Source organism: Drosophila arizonae, chromosome 3 (assembly GCF_054131065.1).
Source record: "Drosophila arizonae isolate 15081-1271.41 chromosome 3, UAZ_ARI_1.0, whole genome shotgun sequence".
Taxonomy (NCBI): domain Eukaryota; kingdom Metazoa; phylum Arthropoda; class Insecta; order Diptera; family Drosophilidae; genus Drosophila; species Drosophila arizonae.
Window position 1 is genome coordinate 691,969 of NC_142923.1, and position 17,867 is coordinate 709,835.

At 42.4% G+C, this 17,867-nt stretch overlaps 5 protein-coding genes and 1 long non-coding RNA gene across 9 annotated transcripts; 5 read left to right on the plus strand and 1 right to left on the minus strand.

The window, feature by feature from the left end:
* The first annotated feature begins 157 nt into the window (after positions 1 to 157).
* LOC108609431 (facilitated trehalose transporter Tret1) lies at positions 158 to 3,340 on the plus strand. 2 transcript variants are annotated; one of them, XM_018001153.2, is made up of 7 exons: positions 158 to 306; positions 623 to 743; positions 801 to 1,033; positions 1,211 to 1,885; positions 1,957 to 2,160; positions 2,933 to 2,998; positions 3,069 to 3,340. In XM_018001153.2, the coding sequence occupies exons 2-7, from the start codon at positions 686 to 688 to the stop codon at positions 3,288 to 3,290; spliced, it is 1,458 nt and encodes a 485-aa protein (XP_017856642.2). In that variant the 5' UTR covers positions 158 to 306; positions 623 to 685; the 3' UTR covers positions 3,291 to 3,340. The 2 variants fall into 2 exon arrangements, with proteins under 2 accessions (XP_017856642.2, XP_089321574.1); XM_089465448.1 differs by having other exon boundaries at positions 206 to 306; positions 612 to 743.
* Positions 2,595 to 4,034, minus strand: LOC149269566 (uncharacterized). Its single transcript, XR_016269443.1, has 3 exons — positions 3,368 to 4,034; positions 3,117 to 3,311; positions 2,595 to 3,024 (listed from the first exon to the last, which is right to left on the minus strand). It is a non-coding gene; the product is annotated as an uncharacterized LOC149269566 (long non-coding RNA).
* A 485-nt stretch (positions 4,035 to 4,519) lies between these two features.
* On the plus strand, positions 4,520 to 7,004 carry LOC149269567 (facilitated trehalose transporter Tret1). The gene is made up of 6 exons (XM_089465449.1): positions 4,520 to 4,758; positions 5,268 to 5,500; positions 5,559 to 5,689; positions 5,748 to 6,097; positions 6,245 to 6,726; positions 6,789 to 7,004. Exons 1-6 carry the CDS (start codon positions 4,710 to 4,712, stop codon positions 6,933 to 6,935), a joined length of 1,392 nt encoding a protein of 463 aa, XP_089321575.1. The 5' UTR covers positions 4,520 to 4,709; the 3' UTR covers positions 6,936 to 7,004.
* A 3,533-nt stretch (positions 7,005 to 10,537) lies between these two features.
* Positions 10,538 to 12,539, plus strand: LOC108610873 (facilitated trehalose transporter Tret1). The gene is made up of 6 exons (XM_018003237.2): positions 10,538 to 10,698; positions 10,757 to 10,986; positions 11,048 to 11,178; positions 11,288 to 11,622; positions 11,688 to 12,100; positions 12,237 to 12,539. Exons 1-6 carry the CDS (start codon positions 10,629 to 10,631, stop codon positions 12,435 to 12,437), a joined length of 1,380 nt encoding a protein of 459 aa, XP_017858726.1. The 5' UTR covers positions 10,538 to 10,628; the 3' UTR covers positions 12,438 to 12,539.
* A 921-nt stretch (positions 12,540 to 13,460) lies between these two features.
* LOC149269568 (facilitated trehalose transporter Tret1) lies at positions 13,461 to 15,473 on the plus strand. Of its 3 annotated transcripts, XR_016269441.1 has the most exons (7): positions 13,461 to 13,605; positions 13,673 to 13,902; positions 13,964 to 14,094; positions 14,159 to 14,490; positions 14,553 to 14,965; positions 15,033 to 15,321; positions 15,374 to 15,473. XR_016269441.1 is itself a non-coding variant. In XM_089465450.1 (6 exons), the coding sequence occupies exons 1-6, from the start codon at positions 13,524 to 13,526 to the stop codon at positions 15,231 to 15,233; spliced, it is 1,389 nt and encodes a 462-aa protein (XP_089321576.1). In that variant the 5' UTR covers positions 13,461 to 13,523; the 3' UTR covers positions 15,234 to 15,364. The 3 variants fall into 3 exon arrangements, 2 of the variants coding, with proteins under 2 accessions (XP_089321576.1, XP_089321577.1); XM_089465450.1 differs by lacking the exon at positions 15,374 to 15,473 and having other exon boundaries at positions 15,033 to 15,364; XM_089465451.1 differs by lacking the exon at positions 15,374 to 15,473 and having other exon boundaries at positions 13,473 to 13,605; positions 13,703 to 13,902; positions 15,033 to 15,285.
* A 168-nt stretch (positions 15,474 to 15,641) lies between these two features.
* LOC108610872 (facilitated trehalose transporter Tret1-like) lies at positions 15,642 to 17,568 on the plus strand. The gene is made up of 6 exons (XM_018003236.2): positions 15,642 to 15,783; positions 15,842 to 16,071; positions 16,136 to 16,266; positions 16,328 to 16,662; positions 16,718 to 17,130; positions 17,186 to 17,568. Exons 1-6 carry the CDS (start codon positions 15,705 to 15,707, stop codon positions 17,384 to 17,386), a joined length of 1,389 nt encoding a protein of 462 aa, XP_017858725.2. The 5' UTR covers positions 15,642 to 15,704; the 3' UTR covers positions 17,387 to 17,568.
* Positions 17,569 to 17,867: the final 299 nt, after the last annotated feature.

A 17,867-nucleotide genomic window follows, 5' to 3' on the forward strand; every position in this document is an offset into this window, starting at 1 on the left:
TTATATTCGATAACGAACGATCATTTTATAGGCGGTTATTTAAATAGTCGCAAATGTTCGAAATCTTAATTTTGTTTCAGCCTAACCATATTGGACTATTATTCTGCTCTTATAAAATAAAAACGAATGGCATGTAGCATATCTAATAAATGTTATCGACAGTACAAATATTTCCGCACTTTTCTACAATTGATTTTAATTGAGATTAATTGCTGTTCCATCAGTCAAGAATAAGTTTGCGTCCAGTATTAATTAAGTTGTGCCTCAGCGCTTGAATAGCCCTAACGTAGACATATTTTGACTTGGGTAAGGTTATCTGCTGTAGGTTAAAAACAGATTTCTCCAACGGTAGCCAAAACATTTAGTCAGACACAGGCATTTTGTCGCGGCATCATTGTGGACTCACGTTGAGCAAATATATTTAAATGTATATACAAATCTGCCACATCTAAAAAGCTGGCCCCGGAGACTGGGTATCCAACAACGGTCCACGGCAAAATGTTGCGCACAGCAGCAGACTGCCTTGCAGTCGCTTATCTCATTCAAGATAACGAAACGTTACAGATAAATCCACCATAAATAGGCCAGTCCAGACAATAAAACCCTCTCAGTTTATATGCAGCTCCATCTATAGCTACTTTAAGGGAATTGGAATTCTGAAATCTGAATACGAGAGGACTTCATCATGTGCTTGCCCAAGCGAGTCAGCGGAGGCGCCATCCAGAGCTTGGCCACAGCCGTTGGTGGGTAAATCTATATATATGAATAGTTTGCCAATATCAATTAAAATTACCTCCTAGGTAATTTGCTTTGCTTTAACTTTGGCGTCCTCTTTGGCATTACACCTGCTCACATGGATCTCTATGAATCGGAGCAACGAACGCCACTCAACAAAGTCGCAGACCCCACGGGCACTGCCCTATTAACGGGCTACCTCTTTCTGAGCGCCGCCGTTGGAGCCGCCGTGTCCGGCTGCCTGGCCATTCGTATCGGCCCCAAGTCCGTGCTGCTCTGCAGTGGATTGCTCCAAATTGTAAGTCGATACGCATACACAGATACTACATAGTTATCCAATCATTTATAAGTTTTTCATAGTTCAATTGAATCGCATACATATGAAGTTTTCATAGTACAATCGAGTCTCATATGAACCTATGAAGGGTTATCGTGCTATCGATAGCTAATCGAATTCAAAATCATCCTTTTCCAGTTCAGTTGGTTTACCATACACTTTGGCTTCGATATCGTTCACATCTATGCCTCACGCATGTTTGGGGGCGTGGCAGCTGGCGCCGCGCTTGTTGTGCTGCCAATTTTCATCAATGAAATTGCCGAGACCCGAGAGAAGGCCGCCCTCTTAACATTTACAATCGAACTGTGGCGCACGCTGGGCATACTCTTTGGCTTTGTACTTGGCTTCTATTTGCCCTACCATTATGTAAATGTTGTGGGCTGCATGATGTCCTGTGTGTTCTCCCTGTGCTTCCCCTTCGTGCAGGAGAGTCCGCATTATTTCATGCGCAAGGGCAATCTGCCTGCCCTGGAGAAGTCCCTTCGCTGGTATCGAGGCATACGCGACATAGATGACCGCGAGAAGCCCAACTATCTGCAGGAACTATCCGAGTTCAAGGCCGAGATGAAAGGTGAGGGCAAGGGCATTGGCTCCGAGCACTACCCGCGCAGCTACGTTGTCCGTCTCATCGGAGTCAGCTTTCTGCTGACCATCTGCGCCAAGCTCAGCGGCGTCTTCGTGGAGCTGAACTATGCTGCCGACTTTCTGGGTCGCACTGGCTACACGATGGAGCTGAACTATGTTCTGCTCTCCATATCGCAGTGTATTGGTGCCGTTTTTGCACGCCTCGTTGGTCCCAAGATGCCTCGCAAGGTAAAGAAACCCATGCCGTTCTCTTTTCAGAATCAATCTCATTGAATTTTCGGTCTTTCTCCCTCTTCCAGGTGCTGCTCTGTGTCTCCTCGCTGCTGGCTGCTGTGCCAGTCATCCTGCTGGCCCTTTTCAAGCACTTCCAGGAGAGCTGGTCTCCGGGCCCCTGGTGTGAGCGCTCTGTGCCCATCATCCTGCTCGCCATTCAGCTATTCTTCGTCAGCTTTGGGCTCTATCCCCTGGCCGCCGTCGTCAGCAGCGAAGTGCTGCCCACAAAGGTAAGCAATAATATAGCACAGCCTGAAAAGTATAATCGAACATATTCCAAGTAATCAATCGGTCTCATTTTCCTGATTGATGCAATAACTACTTAATATAATATTTAATCGTTGACTTAATGATGGAACTTAACTACAATAGTTAGTCAGACTAGGTAAAATATGCAGCACCAGAGAGTAATATATAGTATAATCAGTCATGGCCAACGCGCGAAGCCGTATTTCATTAAATTCTGTAAAGTTGCCAATTTCATAACGCGCAAATTCCGATTCTGTGCATGGGCGCATTGGTATTCATATTTTGCATTTAATTGGATGCCATTCATTCTTTGCGATTCGCACTGTTCCATGAGATGAAATTCTGTTTAATTGTGAGGGCTGAACATTTTTGATTGCAGAAACCAAAATGCATTGCATACTTTTCATGCCACCGCTTCAATTAATTTATGTATACATATACATACATATATTTCAGATATTAGTATACATTTTATGTTTTGTTTGCTTAATTTACAAATAATAAGAATTAGTGAATTTAATCGCATATTCTATAGAAATTGAATGTGCTCTTAGACAGAAGTGAGATTAAATTGTCTGAGCTTAATATGGCTTTGCAAGTGCGAAATAATTATTTTCCCAAATGCTAGCTAACTGTAAATGTTTAATTGTGTTGTCTGAGTTCTTAAGTGCTGTTCTGCTGCTTCTTACTTCCTACTCTTTGCTGTCTTTAATCACACATTTACAATAAGTTCTCCGAATTGGATTTTCACAGCTGCACGACTTGCTATATTCAGTGGCCTCGGGCGTTGCTTGGCTGCTGCTCTTCGGCATGATTGAGGTGAGTGGAGCGCTGCACTGAGGATTCTGAGAAAATCGCATAAATACAAACGAATTTTCCATTTAAATAGGGCTTCAATGCGGTTAAGTCGCCAATTGGACCTGGGCTGGTGCTCTACCTGTGGGTGTTTGCAGCCGCCTCCATCCTCGTGGGGCTCATTTCGATGCCGCTGCTGCCGGAGACGCGCAATCGGCGACCCTCGGCCGTGCAAAGGGAACTGGGCTACGTGGGCCAGGAGGGCGTGGCCAAGGCGGGCAGTGCCACCAACGGGCACATTTCCTCGAGCATCTGAGCAATTAAATTACAATTAGGCCTAATATAAGTAAAGCACAAGTTAATTAAGAGTGGCGCTTGTTCTTCAGTTCTCACCTGGTGGAGTTCATTATGCTTTGGCAGGCATTCGTGCTCCACGGCTTGTCTACGTGAAAAGAGATCATAAGTAGCGTCAGTGCTGATGAAATTCACATTGTCATAATCCCACGATCTTAGCTTATCTAATCTAGCGTCGAATTTCTTTATTGCATAGAACATTCTGGTCACACTAGATGTGAAATTGGTCAGTACTTGAGATACTCGACCTGAGACCTGGACACCAAAACCCTGACAATAGAGCTTAGCTTAGCAATAGCTTCGAGCATCACTCAGAAGCAATACTTTCTCTTTTCGCGGCGCATGGCAAATAAGGAAGACATGCCAAGCGCCCCACATGCACACTAATCCATATTTGCGATGTGACTGTTTCGCCTTGTTTACCTAGCGCTCACTCCTATCTGATTAAAATTTAGAATATTCGTAGCACACGCACAGACTGTCTAATCTTCGGGCTACTGATACGAGAGCGCCATTAAAACGTGATTCAAGCAGAGCAACTGCTCGGCAACTGCTGCACTCGACTGCACGGCACGGCGATTCAGCTCTCTGACAATGGCGCTCCCCTGTGCAGCGCATTTGCTAATGCTAGGCACATATCACAACAGGAAAAATTGTAAACATATAATATGAAGAGAAGAGCAAATATAAATATACAAAATAAAGCGCACTTATGTCTGCTATAAACGCAGTTTTAATTCCCGGGCTGATTTAATCTCTGTGTGCCTCTATACGACTCTATATTGAATCTCTCATTTCAGTTCTAGTCTCCTTCAATTTACTACTTACTTGGAATATGAAACATTAAACAACTTTAATACAAGTTTTCTTTGCTGTTATTTGTTATTTAATCAATATATAATTTTTACACACAAACGTGAGTATCCTGGTGTTATGTTATATTGATCTCTTCCATTCACTATTTTACCTCGGACGAAGTCAGTCACATTTCCCTGACTCTGAGGAGTAGAGCAGGAAGTACTTGAAATTATAATGACAGTAGCTGAGAAAACAAAGCGTATCGACAGTCTGGACTGAATGCAATTGGAATAACTGTCTGCTGTTGTTGTGGTTGTTGTTGATGCTCGTAGTTTCAGCTGAGAGCTGAGAGCATAACAGTTGAGTGATAAGAACAATCCGTTCAGTTTGTTTTCGCAGCTTTGCGGCTCTGTATCTCTGCTTGGCTTCATAATCTGTACCCGTTATGTGTGGAATTTTAATGCCATATATAAAAGTTATCATGCAGCCACTGTGCCCGGTTAGTGCGCCATGAGCGGTACCCCAGGCAGCAGATCCCAACTGCAAAAACCACCTGCTAAGAGGATAATGAAAAAATAGCAACATGGACTCAAAAGGCAGTGTGAAACATCAATATCTGGCTGCAATATTTGGTTTGTAAATTGTTTCTGTCAGTCTATCTGTCAGAGGATAGTAACCGAGAGTGAAATTACCTTTTAAGTCCTCCTGTGGGAGTGCAAAAATACAAATAAAAATCCCTCAGAAAATTAGAGATTATTGTTTAAATACTTGGAAAAACAGCTGAGTTCAATTAAAAGAAAATTAAAATATTGCCAATAATTTTATAATTAAAAAAAAAATTTTTTTTTTATTTATTTTTTTTTTATATCCAATCAATCCTAGTTAATCATATAAATAATATATGTGAAATAATATAAAGTAAATTGAAAAGTGCGTATCGGTTATTGCGCATTCAATAACATCAATGAACTAAAAAATATGCATGCATATATTTAATATGTGGTGAAATAATAATATTAGAAATAACATTTCTAATAATTATATAACTATTTATATATGTGACAGAGCTACACAGAGTATAGATTAATAAAATATATGAAACATTTTACATATATATATCATGTTGTTTTATGAATTTTAGTAAATATTGTGTCCATTTCCTTTGGCGCTTATTGCGGTTGGCCTTCGTCCAGCTTTCTGGAGCTAAACAGCAGCACGAGTCCCTTGGAGACTGGTCCTCTTACAGAGCAGGATCAGGGCAATGTGGCATCGGTTCTCTGCCTCGGCGGTCTGGTTGGCAATGTATTCTTCCTCTGGCTGGCCGACAAAATCGGTCGCAGGAGCTCAATGCTTTGGGTGGCAGTGCCCTCGCTGGTATGAAACAGTTTTATCCGAATGTTCGACTTGGCTAACTTTTGTGTTTCTGTTGCAGCTGGGCTGGATTGGCATCCCTTATGCACGGAATCCCACTCATCTGATAGCAGCTCGCTTTTTGGGTGGATTGGCAGGAGGCGGCTGCTTCGGAGTGATTCCCCTCTACACGGCGGAACTGGCAGAGGACAGGTGAGTCATGGAGAAGCGCTCAACAGCTACCGTCACTAATCTGTACATTGCCATCCAGCGTGAGAGGCATCCTGGGCACTCTGCTCGTGCTCACTTGTAACTTTGGCGTGCTGCTCGCCTTCATCTTGGGCTACTACTTCAACTATGCGACAGTCGCGTGGATTGCCTCTGCACTGACAATAGTCTACGTGGGCTGCTTCTGGTTCATGCCTGAGACTCCGCAGCATTTGGCGCAGCGTCACAAGTTGTCAGAGGCAGAGGACGCCTTGCGCTACTATCGCAATATACGCACTCGTCCCTCTAAAGACCTGAGCGAGCAGCTGCAGCTGGAGCTGCACAAGCTGCGCGCACCCGAGAAGGCAGACGATGTGGATATTGACGACAGTGCCGTGACCTGGGCGGACTTTGGTAAGGTTTTCCTCAACATTTCTCGAATCCAGCTTACTCTCATGAGTAGCAGCAGCATCCTTCACCTTTACTTCCTACCCTTCAATTTTCAATTAAAATAAATTCTTATTCTCTTTCTCTGTCTCTTTCTCTCTCTTTCATTCCCAGCGGATCGAAAGACGCGTAAGGCCTTGGCCATTGGGCTGGGCGTGTTGATGTGTAATCAGGGCTGTGGCTGCTTTGCCTTGCTCAACTATACGGCAATGATATTCGAGAAATCCGGCTCCAGTCTGCCGCCCACTGTCTCCGCCATCATTGTGGGCGTCATTCAGCTGGTGGGCTCCTATGTGTCCACTCTGCTGGTGGAGCGAGCAGGTCGCAAGGTCCTGCTGCTCGTCTCCGCGGTTGGCATTTGTCTGAGTCAGCTGATCATGGCCAGTCACAGCTACCTGAAGGTGCTCCACTATGACACGTCCGGCTTCGACTGGGTGCCCGTTGCTGCGTTCTCATTCATGCTGTTCATCGCCGCGTTGGGCCTGTTGACGCTGCCTTTTCTGGTCATCTCGGAGATATTGCCCCCGAAGATACGCAGCACCGCCATTATGGTGCTCATGTCCATTTTATGGCTGCTCTCCATGCTGGCCATTAAGGTAGATCCGCAATATTTGAGTGTATCCGAAACGACATTAAGCCACTTATTCTATTCGTATAGCTCATTCCCCTGCTCAACGCTGCGTGGGGCATGCATGGGACGGTGCTCTTCTTCGCCAGCTGCACCCTCGCCGGGGCTTTGTTCATTGCCATCTTTGTGCCCGAGACGAAGGGCAAGACAATTGAAGTCATTTTGGCGAATTTATAGTTAGCTGTGAATTGTTTTATTTATACTTGTCTAACAATATCAAATATTATAAGCCTGTTACAAGATCAAGTGCACTTGTTATAGTTTACCTTCCACTGATGCCAGACAAGTTACGTCTTTGTCGTAAGTCTAGTCGGGCGTAACAATCTGGCTAACTGTCTGCCCGTTGGCTTACAGCTTAACCTTGAACTTACCTTCTGTATTTGTGTCTATCTGCGACTTATAAGCGCTCTCTTTGATTAGATTACAAAATTCATTCTGGAGATCCTATCTGTACAATCAGAACACAGCCTCACGTGTTCTATAGAGTGCAGGTGGAATAGAGATGAATGAACTTGCTTGACAGTGGTAAAGAGATATAGACAGATAAGGATAGAATAAGCGACTTAAGTGATTGAGAAAGAGACTGAGAGACTAAGGGAGGCAAAGTTTGCAGACAAACTATGAGAGAGAGAGAGAGAGAGAGAGAGAGAGAGAGAGAGAGAGAGAGAGATTATTTTGCTGTGGAATTTTCTAAGGGATCATGCGAAGCTTATATCTCGTTAGACACCCACACCAATAAATTACTTTGCCTCAAAAGCCTTATCGGAGCAGACAGGCACGCCTTCTTCTGTTATATGTAGTTGCACATGGTATGGAGATGGGCCAGATGATGATTATCATTTCTTGCTAAATTAATGATCATTACCCATAACGTAATCATCAGGGATATTTGGTCGTTGGCATGGGCGACGACAGCGTTTCGACTTTCCAGAGGGCATCAATGTAAAGCACAGCAGCTAATACAGTCGACTGGGCTGCCTGCCGATACCGTTGTATGACAATGAGGCTCCCCCATGTAGGTTATTTGCTATTTCAAGCGCATATCACAGCGGGAATAATATATAATAATAAGATATAATACAAAGAGAAAAACAAATATAGATATAAGTAAGCTCAGTTATGTTTGCTGAAAACAAAATAATAATTCTCTTACTGATTTATTCTCACTGTGCCTATGTATGACTCTCCAGTTAGCTTTACAGTCTGCCAATTTACTTCACTTGGAAACTGATATGCATATACTTAAAATATTAGATAGTTTATGACTCTACTCGCATTTGTTGGGCAGCTTCTCATATTATATTTATTAGAATCAATGCAAAACTCTCCACCAGCTAGCCCTCGGAACCAGCCAGTTCCCATAATCCAATCAGATAAATAGAGTAGAAAGTGATTTAAAGTATAATGACAGTAGTTGAGAAAACAGAGCGTATCGACAGTCGGGACTGTATACAATTATAATATTTGTTGTTGTTGTACTTATACCCTGACCCCATTAATGGGAAAGCAAGCAATAATGGTTTTGTTGACATGTGTGTAACAGCCAGTATTAATGAGAGCAGTCCGTTCGTCCTCACGAACAGATCGAGTTTGTTTAAATAAATCGATAACTTTTCTCCTCTTTTGTTATCGATAAAAATCCTTTCAAAATCAGCTGAGAGATTAAATTTCCTACATCTTTAGAGCTATATATTAAGTATGGATTAATTTGTATTTTATACAATTTCGGCTTGTCAAATTTTGGATACCGGCTCCTAATTCAGCCCTTTGCCTCCAGCACCACGAAGCTTTCAGGGGATTTCGTAGTCGAGCAGTCTCTTTCTTGCTTGTGTTTGCTGCTGTGCATTTTCGTAATTCTAGTTGAGGCTGAGAGCTGAGAGCGTTAGAGTTGAAATGTGCTTCACAGCCTCTACTCATTCTGTGACATCTATAAAAGAAATCATGCGGCAACAGCGCTCGGTTAGTTCACCACGAGCATTGCCACTGGCACCCTGATAATAAAACCCACCTGCTAAAAGGATAATGAACGCATGACTTGCCATAATTCTATAAGAAAGAAAAAAAAAACAAAAAACAACCATGGACGAAAGGGGCAGTGTGAAACATCAATATCTAGCTGGAATATTTGGTTTATGAATAGTTTCAGTGAAGTCAAGAAAATGAATTTGTAAAAGTCAGTCATAAAGCCTAAAAAAATAAAAATAAAATAAAAATCCTGACAAACAGGAGAGATTAAAAGAAGGCTTTAAAATTTAACTTACCTTAATAAAAGGAAAACAAAAATGAAAAATAAATAAATAATATCTGCACTAAGCAAACTTCAAATTATATGGGGTAACAATTCAGGCGAAATATATTATTTAGTAACATATTACTATAAATATTATTTATAGCAGCATTTATTCCTTATATATAAAATATATATAAAAATATGTATATAATAAAATCTTATACCATATCCTAATTTTAGTTGAGTTCAAGATGTTTCTATTCTATTTACGAATTTTAGTAAATATTGCGACCATTTTCAATGGGGCATATCTCGGATGGACTTCGTCCATTTTTCTGGAGCTAAACATCAGCACGAGTCCTTTGGACACTGGTCCTCTTACAGAGCATGATCAGGCAAAGTGGCATCGGCCTTCTGCCTTGGCGTTGGTAATTGTTGTAATATATTCTTCGTATGGCTGGCCGACAAAATCGGTCGCAGGAGCTCAATGCTGTGGGTGGCAGTGCCCTCGCTGGTATGAAATGCATTGATCAGAGTTCAGGACTTGGCTACATCATGTGTTTCTGTTGCAGCTGGGCTGGATTGGCATCCCTTATGCACGGAATCCTACTCATCTGATAGCAGCTCGCTTTTTGGGTGGATTGGCAGGAGGCGGCTGCTTCGGAGTGATTCCCCTCTACACGGCGGAGCTGGCAGAGGACAGGTGAGTCATAGAGAAGCGCTCAACAGCTACCGTACGGACAACGATTGAAAAATAAAGAAGGATATTGACTGAGAGAAGAGACATAGAGAAGATAGATGCATGGACTCAAATAATTGTATACTTATCAGCATGTCTGATGCCCAATGCCGATTATACTCTGTATTCTTCATATATACGAGCTGCGCATATGCGGTCTACTTATATACGTTTTTCAACGGATCATTTGTAGCTTATCTCGTTAGACACTAATTAATTTGCTCCAAACAGCCTTATGGCAACAGACACGCCTTCACTTATTATATGTCGTTCGGACAATGATTATCATTCCTTGCTAAATTAACGATCATTAGCCATTACTTAATCATCTGGGACTGTTAAACTGTCGTTCTACTCGTAGAAATAGAGTATATCCTGGAAAGATATTCCTGCTGTTCATTCAACTGCTTGTTAGTGCTTTAGGCATCCTGACACGCATTACAGGGTGAGGTAGATATATCGTTCTACCCATGCTCATCATTGGAATGGCCCACCTCCGATCGATATTGCCGCAGAGAGGCGAGCCTCCTTTTTATGCACGCCTGTAACACCTGGAAAAGAGAGCCAGGTAATGTATTCATTATCATACACGACTTTCGTGACTTTCCCTATACAATTGACGCTCGCCCAGAATTCTTATCTTTATTCGTTCCTCATCTAATCCGTTAAGTATTACCTTAGCACACCTATTTCTAATATGAAAACTCTGATGATAGCTGGCAATAGACGTGCAATAGACTGTGTCCACACGGTAAAAGCTTGATAATCAAATAATAATAAAAGCTTGACAATCAGCGAAATATCAATAAAGCTCTTCTACATCTCAGAGGCTACAAATGCCCGAAGTCGCATTATTCGGCGGGCGGTGCAACTGTTAAGACGTCTCCAATCCTCAATTACAATGACGAAGCTAAGGCAGTATTCCCTGCTGAATGCGAGGACCCGCTACCAACTGCTGGCCACCATCATAGGTAAGTCGTGGCACAGGTAGACATCGGAAGACTGAGCTTTAACTCGAGATTCGGTTAGTCAACATCATAACGTTTGGCCATGGCGTGGGCGTTGGCTGGCTGTCGCCTACCTTGAGCAAGATCCAGACACCCGACACGCCCCTCGACTTCCAAGTGGGCATCGCAGAGATTTCCTGGCTGGGCTCCATGCTGGGCTTGGGCAGCCTCCTGGGCAACCTAACTATAGCCCTTCTGCTGGAGCGAATGGGCAGAAAGTTTTGCATCTACCTGCTGGCAGGACCCTATGCGGTAAGTCCTGCCTATCGAGTCTGAACGTCTTCGTACAACGTCGTGCAACTTGTGCTTTAAGTGCCTCTGGATTCTCATCTACTGTGCCTCGAATGTGTACTACTTGTACGTGGCCCGCTTTCTCTGTGGCTTCACTGGAGGCGCGGGCTATTTGGTAGTGCCCATCTACATCAGTGAGGTGGCCGACAGCAGGTGAGGAGGCTTATCTAAATCACTTTATATGTATTTATATCTTCTCTATCTATATCTTCAGCTTTCTGTGTTCATATCTATAAATACAAATATTCTGTGTACCTTGCAGCATTCGAGGTTCTTTGACTTCCATGGTCATGCTATCAGTCAACCTGGGCGTACTCGTTGGCTATATACTCAGCACCTACCTGGCCTATCACATCGTGCCATTCCTCGCCATCATCTTGCCCATCGCCTACTTCACAGCCAATCTCTTCCTGCCTGAGACGGCACCCTATCTGCTGAGGCGCAGTCAGCTGAATGCAGCTGAAACCTCCTTTAGATACTATCAAAACCAGAAAGGAGGCATGGAGCAGGTCTCCAAGGCGAGCTTCGACGAGCTGCGCTTGGCCATAGATGTGCAGCAGGCACAGAATCAGACTGCTCTAACCTATAGGGACTTGAGTAAGAGTTGCTCATCGATAATATATATTTTTGCTTCATTATTGCATATATTTTATATATATTAGTTACTAAGCCCGCCCTGAAAGCCTTCGCAGCATCTATCGTTCTCTCCATGGGCTATCAATTCAGCGGCATATTTAGCTTCATCAACTATATGTCCACCATATTCGACGCATCGGGCTCCATCCTGGATGTCAACATCTGCACCATTATCATTGGCGTAGTGCAAATCGTTGGCGTTTATACGTCGACCATCTTCGTAGACATTATCGGACGTCGCATCCTCATGCTGATCTCGACATTGGGCGTGGCTCTGGGCTGCATCGTCTTTGGCTGCTTCACATACTTTGGCCAGTTCTACGATCTGGACTATCTCAATTGGGTGCCGTTAGTGCTGATGATAATTATAATCTACTTGGGCAACATTGGGCTCATTGGACTATTCTTCGTAGTGCTCGTGGAACTCTTTCCAGCTAAGGTAAGATTCATTCCAATTAATATGACTATAAAAAAGAGAAAAACAATTCGAATTAGAATTGATAAGCTTTCTGTAGACTATATATTTTTTCCCATACAGTTGAGAAACTATTTCAAATATTTTCCTTTATTTTCAGATACGTTCCCTGGCCACGTCCATGTCTGTGGTTTTCCTCAGCGTTTTGGTTTTTGGCACATTGAAATTGTTCCCGCTGCTCCTCCATTATTTTGGTATATCGATAACCATGTGGTTCTCGGCAGCTTCCAGTCTTCTAACATTTGTTTACTTCTTGTTGTTCCTGCCAGAGACCAAAGGCAAGTCAATGATTCAGGATTAGACTCTGAATATTTATGTATAAGAAATAAATTAGTTTTTACTGAACTATAACATAAATAAACTAATTATCAATTCTTTAGTTGATAGATCGTGGATAAGAAAATGTGTTATGATATATATTATCTGAAAATTATGCGATGGACCATATTTGAACCCTAATCTATATCTTAAAGTCGACTTTTAGGTGAATACGGTATTGCGGTAAGTTTTTATTATAAGTTAGACAAGATACTACGATAGTCATTCTACAACGGTTGAGTCGTATACACGAACTAACCTTCCTTAACATTCGCCGTTTCAAATACAACGCAAATAGAGGCACTGTCGCGCTTTATTTACCTGATGAAATTCCCTCAGACTCAGCAAATATTTGCATCATGAAATGAACTAGCAACTCTGTTGCGAGTTTTATGTACTTGGGACTACGATTTTATTGTCCAGATTATATTTTGCAATCATATTACAGAAATTATTTCAATGATGCGAAATGTTGTTTTCATTTTGTGAGGTATTTCACAATATATTTATCTAAGCTTAAAAACAGAAATATATTTGTCAAAGCTTTTGGCGATAGGAATTGAGTTATTATAATCCACTTAACTAGTATTTTGGGAAAACATGTTGAGGATCCTATTTTTTCACAGACTCTGTTTCTCTATTCAATCGTTAGTTTAAACTTTAGAGTCTCTGATTGCCTGACCTGCTTTATTTCATATACAGGACTGACCTCTTTTTCTTTTTACCGGACTTAGATTCTTCTCAGATACGTTCCCCAGTCATATCTATGTTTCTGGCACAATTGCATGAGCTGCTTTCAGGCTCGTCTTTTGTTTGTCCGAGACTAAAGTCAAGGAGGACAGACTTGTATATATTTATATGTTGACATCATAATAAATTAATTTTTACTTAACATCCATACACAACATTTGGTAGAGCTTTAAATACAATCTCCTATCTAATCTTTCTCTGAAGTTGTGTAAGCGTCATAGACGTATCTCTCTAATCTGGACGATAGACTCTTTATTAGGCGATTCAAAAGTCCTCTAGCACTCAGTCAAAGACATGAGCTGCAACTGGTTAGATCGCAATGAAGTTCACAACGGGACTTGAGCTTGGGGAGAGTCTGCTGAGCCGCAGAAACCGTCATCAGTTCTTGGCCACGTTTATAGGTGAGCTAGGCCCACAAGGACTGCTTGATCCCTGGGAGGACTTTCAATTTGTTCTTCGATTCTCCAGTGAACATATCGACTTTTGCTCATGGCATAGGCATCGGTTGGCTCTCGCCTGTGATGAGAGCCTTGCAGACTCCCGATTCACCTCTCAGCTTCGTGGTGCTGGTGGAGGAGGTATCCTGGATAGGCTCTCTGTTGGGCATTGGTAGCGTCGTTGGCAACTTGTTAGCAGGACTACTACAGGATCGTATAGGGCGAAAGCCTGTTATACTTGCTCTAACGGCACCGTATGTAGTGAGTAGTCGACTAAGTAGTCCTTACATAGTTAGCATTAAGTGACTCAACTTTCCTTTAGTGTTTCTGGCTGTTGTCGTACTTCGCTCAGAGCGTGGAGTATTTGTATCTCGCTCGTCTTTTGGCCGGCGTCACGGGTGGAGCCGGTTATATAGTTCTCCCCATATTCATTAGCGAAATATCAGATGCCAAGTAAGGCCCCTACTCTCTCGCTCGCTCTTTCTCTATATATCTAAACATATTTAAATATACTTAGGATTCGCGGCCGCCTTTCCTCTATGGTCATGCTCTCTGTTAACATGGGCATTCTAACGGGCTATATCTTATCTACAAATGTTGACTACTATATGGCCCCCTTTTTCGTCCTACCCCTGCCCGTTTGCTATTTCATTAGCAATCTATTTCTCCCTGAAACGCCATTTCATTTGATCAACAAGGGCAAGTTTGGAGCTGCGGAAAGGTCATTTCGATACTATAAAAATATCACGGATGACGACAAAAGCTCCATGCTGGAGTTCGAGGAAATCAAACTTAAACTTACCAAGGGGAGGACGTTGAGAGTGAACGCCCTCAATTACAAGGACTTCCGTAAGTATCCGATAGCCTAGCCTAAAATAGTTCCTTCATTCATACTTCTCTTATTTTTTTAGTGACACGACCTGCCTTGAAAGCCTATTCTATGGCTATTTTGCTGATATTCACGAATCAATTCACGGGCACCTTCTGCTTTGCTTCGTACATGTCGGATGTTTTTACCCTCTCACACACCACCTTGGACATAGGCATGTGCACTATCATCATCGGAGTTATCCAGATCGTGGGCACCTATACAACGACTTTATTATGCGATCGATTTGGCCGCAAGATATTGCTATTGATCTCCAGTCTGGGCTGTGGCATTTGTCTGGCAGGCTTTGGCTCCTTCACTTACTTCGCAGAGCGCTACGATCTCTCCTCTGTTGGCTGGATGCCTCTTCTCCTGTTATCCTTGGATGTGTTCCTTTGTAATATTGGTTTGGTGGGAGTTCTGTTCGTGGTGTTGGTCGAACTAATGCCAGCCAAGGTGAGCCCACATTAAAGGTCCTGGAGCAGAGATCCCGGATAAGTAAGACTATTCTTCATATTTTAAGATTCGCTCGGTGGCTGTTTCTGGATGCATCATCTTGTTGAGCAGCACGGTTTTTCTGTCGCTGAAGATCTTTCCCCTCTGCATGGAATATTTGGGCATATCGATCACCATGTGGGGCTGTAGCCTTGTTGCATTTGTTGGCTTTATACTTTTTCTGTGCTTTCTCAAAGAGACTAAAGGGAAATCAATGCTGGATCATTGATAGAATTTAATATTACATTTTAGGCTGGACCAAGTAATGCAGCTCCTAGGCTAAGAGTTGCTATTAAGCTAAGTTAATTAAATATAAGGTAAAGCCGTAATAATAATACTCAAGACACTTACTAATGAGAACTCTTCCAGTTCGTTTGTCATTCAATTTATCTTCGAATAGGGAAATTTCCTCCCTCTCTCTCTCTCTCTCTCTTTTTCAAAGTTCAGCTTATTCAGCTTAGCCTTGTAGAGGTGAGTAGCTTTTGCTGAGCTATTCAAAAACAAAAACAAATCCAATCTAACCGCTGCACGACAGCTGTCCAGCAGGCCTAGTCTTTGCTGCAGCTCTTGGCCAAATACAGCAGCCGCAACCTGTTGAGCTCAATGAGAAGCAAGTTTCACTATTCAGTATTTTAATAACACCCGACCAGTGCAGCAACTAAAACTCACCTGAATTGGAAAATCAAATTTTTACTTCAAAATGTTACTGAAACTACTTGAAAGCCCGAATTGTTTGCTAAATCGCAGAAATCGCTATCAATTTCTGTCCACGCTTTTAAGTGAGTGCAAAGAGCGACATCCCTTTCCCTAGTAGAGATAACAATTTCCCACTTCTAGTAAACCTGATATGCATTGCACATGGCATTGGCGTCGGCTGGCTGTCGCCCACATTACGTAAGATACAGTCCGTTGATTCGCCCCTCGACTTCTCGCTGAGTATCTCGGAAATCTCCTGGGTGGGCTCCGCCCTGGGCCTAGGCGCCGTGGTGGGAAACATCCTGATGGGACTGGTTCATTCTCGGCTTGGCAGTCGCCTCAGCCTGCTCTTCATAGCCTTCCCACACTCGGTAAGTAATCAGTGTAGTTCATATTGTAGTATCTATATGCAAACAAATTATCCGCATCTTCCAGTGCCTGTGGATCCTTGTTTACTTTGCTAAGAGCGCGGAGTATCTGTTCATTGGACGCTTCCTGGCTGGCATTACCAGTGGTAGCCTATACGTTGTCCACCCTATATTCCTAAGCGAAATATCGGACTCTAAGTAAGTAACTAAACTAAGGGAATCATTAATAAACCAAATTCAATCACTTAATCTCTTTCAGAATTCGAGGGACTTTCGGGTCTATGGTTTTCCTCTCTGTAAACGTTGGAGTACTTCTGGGCTACATACTGGGAACCCATCTGGCCTATCACATAATTCCGTTCGTAGTGCTCATATTACCCATTAGTTACTTCATTTCGAATCTCTTCTTCATACGCGAGTCTCCGATGCATCTGATTCGCAAGGGCAAGTACTCAGAGGCTGAGCAATCCTTCAGATACTATAAGAACATTAGAGAAGACAACCAGATAAGCGAAATGCAAGAATTCGATGCTATGAAGGAGGCACTGACACTGAGCGACAAGAACTTGAATAGGGTCACCATCAAGGACTTCTGTGAGTTAAACAATATGACGCCTTACTCTTAAATCTCATATCAAACGTTCGATAGTAACACGACCTGCCTTGAAAGCTTATGGTTCGGCTGCTGTGCTGAGTTTTGTGAGTCAATGCAGTGGTCTTCTGGCCATGATCAGCTATATGGCGGACATATTTGCTCTGTCGGGCAGCACTATGGACCCAGATACCTGCACCATTGTCATAGGGATTATTCAGATTTTGGGCACGTATACGACAACGCTGCTCTGCGACATCTGGGGTCGTAGAATCCTGTTGATCGTCTCCTCAGCCGGCGTGGCTGTCAGTCTGACCTCCTTTGGTCTATTCAGCTACTACGCACAGTCTTACGACTTAAGTCAATGGAGCTGGGCTCCACTGCTCTTCATGTCCCTGAATATCTATCTAGGCAACATCGGACTCATGGGCTGCTACTTTGTCGTGATTGTCGAGATATTTCCATTCAAGGTATGTAATATCCATTGAAAATGGAAAACTTTCACTCGATTTCAATGCTTTTCAGATACGCACCAAAGCAACATCGGCTGCACTTGTCGTCTGCGGTATCTTCTTTTTTGTCAGCCTCAAAGTTTTTCCCGTTTGTATGGATCAATGGGGTATACCGCTGACGATGTGGTCCTGTGCGGCCATCTCTGCACTTGGGTTCTTTTACTTTGTGTTCTCTCTGAAGGAAACCATGGGCAAGTCTATGCTGGAGGACTAAAGCGGAATGGAAATGATTGAAGCAATGGCAATATCTTAGTAAAGATGCAGACAAATATGTGTGTTGCTAGAGCTAACATTACTTTTGTAATAATTAATAAAAACCTTCAGGCATTTTCGAAACATAGGGAGTGGACTATAAATAATATAAGAATATGAAAATAAAATGTGAAATGGCTAAAACTGTATATTCTTTTTACAATTATATATGTATATACATATATATACATATAATTATATATAAGTAATCTTGGGAATTTGGTAATATCTTCCATAGTTTCATAATCAACTCTTTAGAGTTATTAAAGTACCTAACTGAACTTCTCTACAAACTGACATGAAATTATATATTCACACCTACTGAAGGCTTGACAAAAGAAAGGAAAGACAAGTACCTTTCTCTTGAAACTTTTAAAGACGTTTGGCGCTGTTTAGTACAACAACTTCTCTCTGAAATATGTGCCCAGATAACGCTTTCTATT

Bases quoted from the DNA above. Each gene is read 5' to 3' on its own strand.
- LOC149269567 (XM_089465449.1), top strand. From the start codon at position 4,710: ATGGACTCAAAAGGCAGTGTGAAACATCAATATCTGGCTGCAATATTT. The intron at 4,759-5,267 runs GTTTGTAAATTG...TATGAATTTTAG, and splicing joins ATATCTGGCTGCAATATTTG to TAAATATTGTGTCCATTTCC. The intron at 5,690-5,747 runs GTGAGTCATGGA...ATTGCCATCCAG, and splicing joins GCGGAACTGGCAGAGGACAG to CGTGAGAGGCATCCTGGGCA.
- LOC149269568 (XM_089465450.1), top strand. From the start codon at position 13,524: ATGAAGTTCACAACGGGACTTGAGCTTGGGGAGAGTCTGCTGAGCCGC. The intron at 14,491-14,552 runs GTAAGTATCCGA...TTATTTTTTTAG, and splicing joins CCTCAATTACAAGGACTTCC to TGACACGACCTGCCTTGAAA. The intron at 14,966-15,032 runs GTGAGCCCACAT...TCATATTTTAAG, and splicing joins TCGAACTAATGCCAGCCAAG to ATTCGCTCGGTGGCTGTTTC.
- LOC108610873 (XM_018003237.2), top strand. From the start codon at position 10,629: ATGACGAAGCTAAGGCAGTATTCCCTGCTGAATGCGAGGACCCGCTAC. The intron at 10,699-10,756 runs GTAAGTCGTGGC...AGATTCGGTTAG, and splicing joins ACTGCTGGCCACCATCATAG to TCAACATCATAACGTTTGGC. The intron at 11,623-11,687 runs GTAAGAGTTGCT...TATATATATTAG, and splicing joins TCTAACCTATAGGGACTTGA to TTACTAAGCCCGCCCTGAAA.
- LOC108610872 (XM_018003236.2), top strand. From the start codon at position 15,705: ATGTTACTGAAACTACTTGAAAGCCCGAATTGTTTGCTAAATCGCAGA. The intron at 16,267-16,327 runs GTAAGTAACTAA...AATCTCTTTCAG, and splicing joins AGCGAAATATCGGACTCTAA to AATTCGAGGGACTTTCGGGT. The intron at 17,131-17,185 runs GTATGTAATATC...AATGCTTTTCAG, and splicing joins TCGAGATATTTCCATTCAAG to ATACGCACCAAAGCAACATC.
- LOC108609431 (XM_018001153.2), top strand. From the start codon at position 686: ATGTGCTTGCCCAAGCGAGTCAGCGGAGGCGCCATCCAGAGCTTGGCC. The intron at 1,034-1,210 runs GTAAGTCGATAC...ATCCTTTTCCAG, and splicing joins GCAGTGGATTGCTCCAAATT to TTCAGTTGGTTTACCATACA. The intron at 1,886-1,956 runs GTAAAGAAACCC...TCCCTCTTCCAG, and splicing joins GTCCCAAGATGCCTCGCAAG to GTGCTGCTCTGTGTCTCCTC.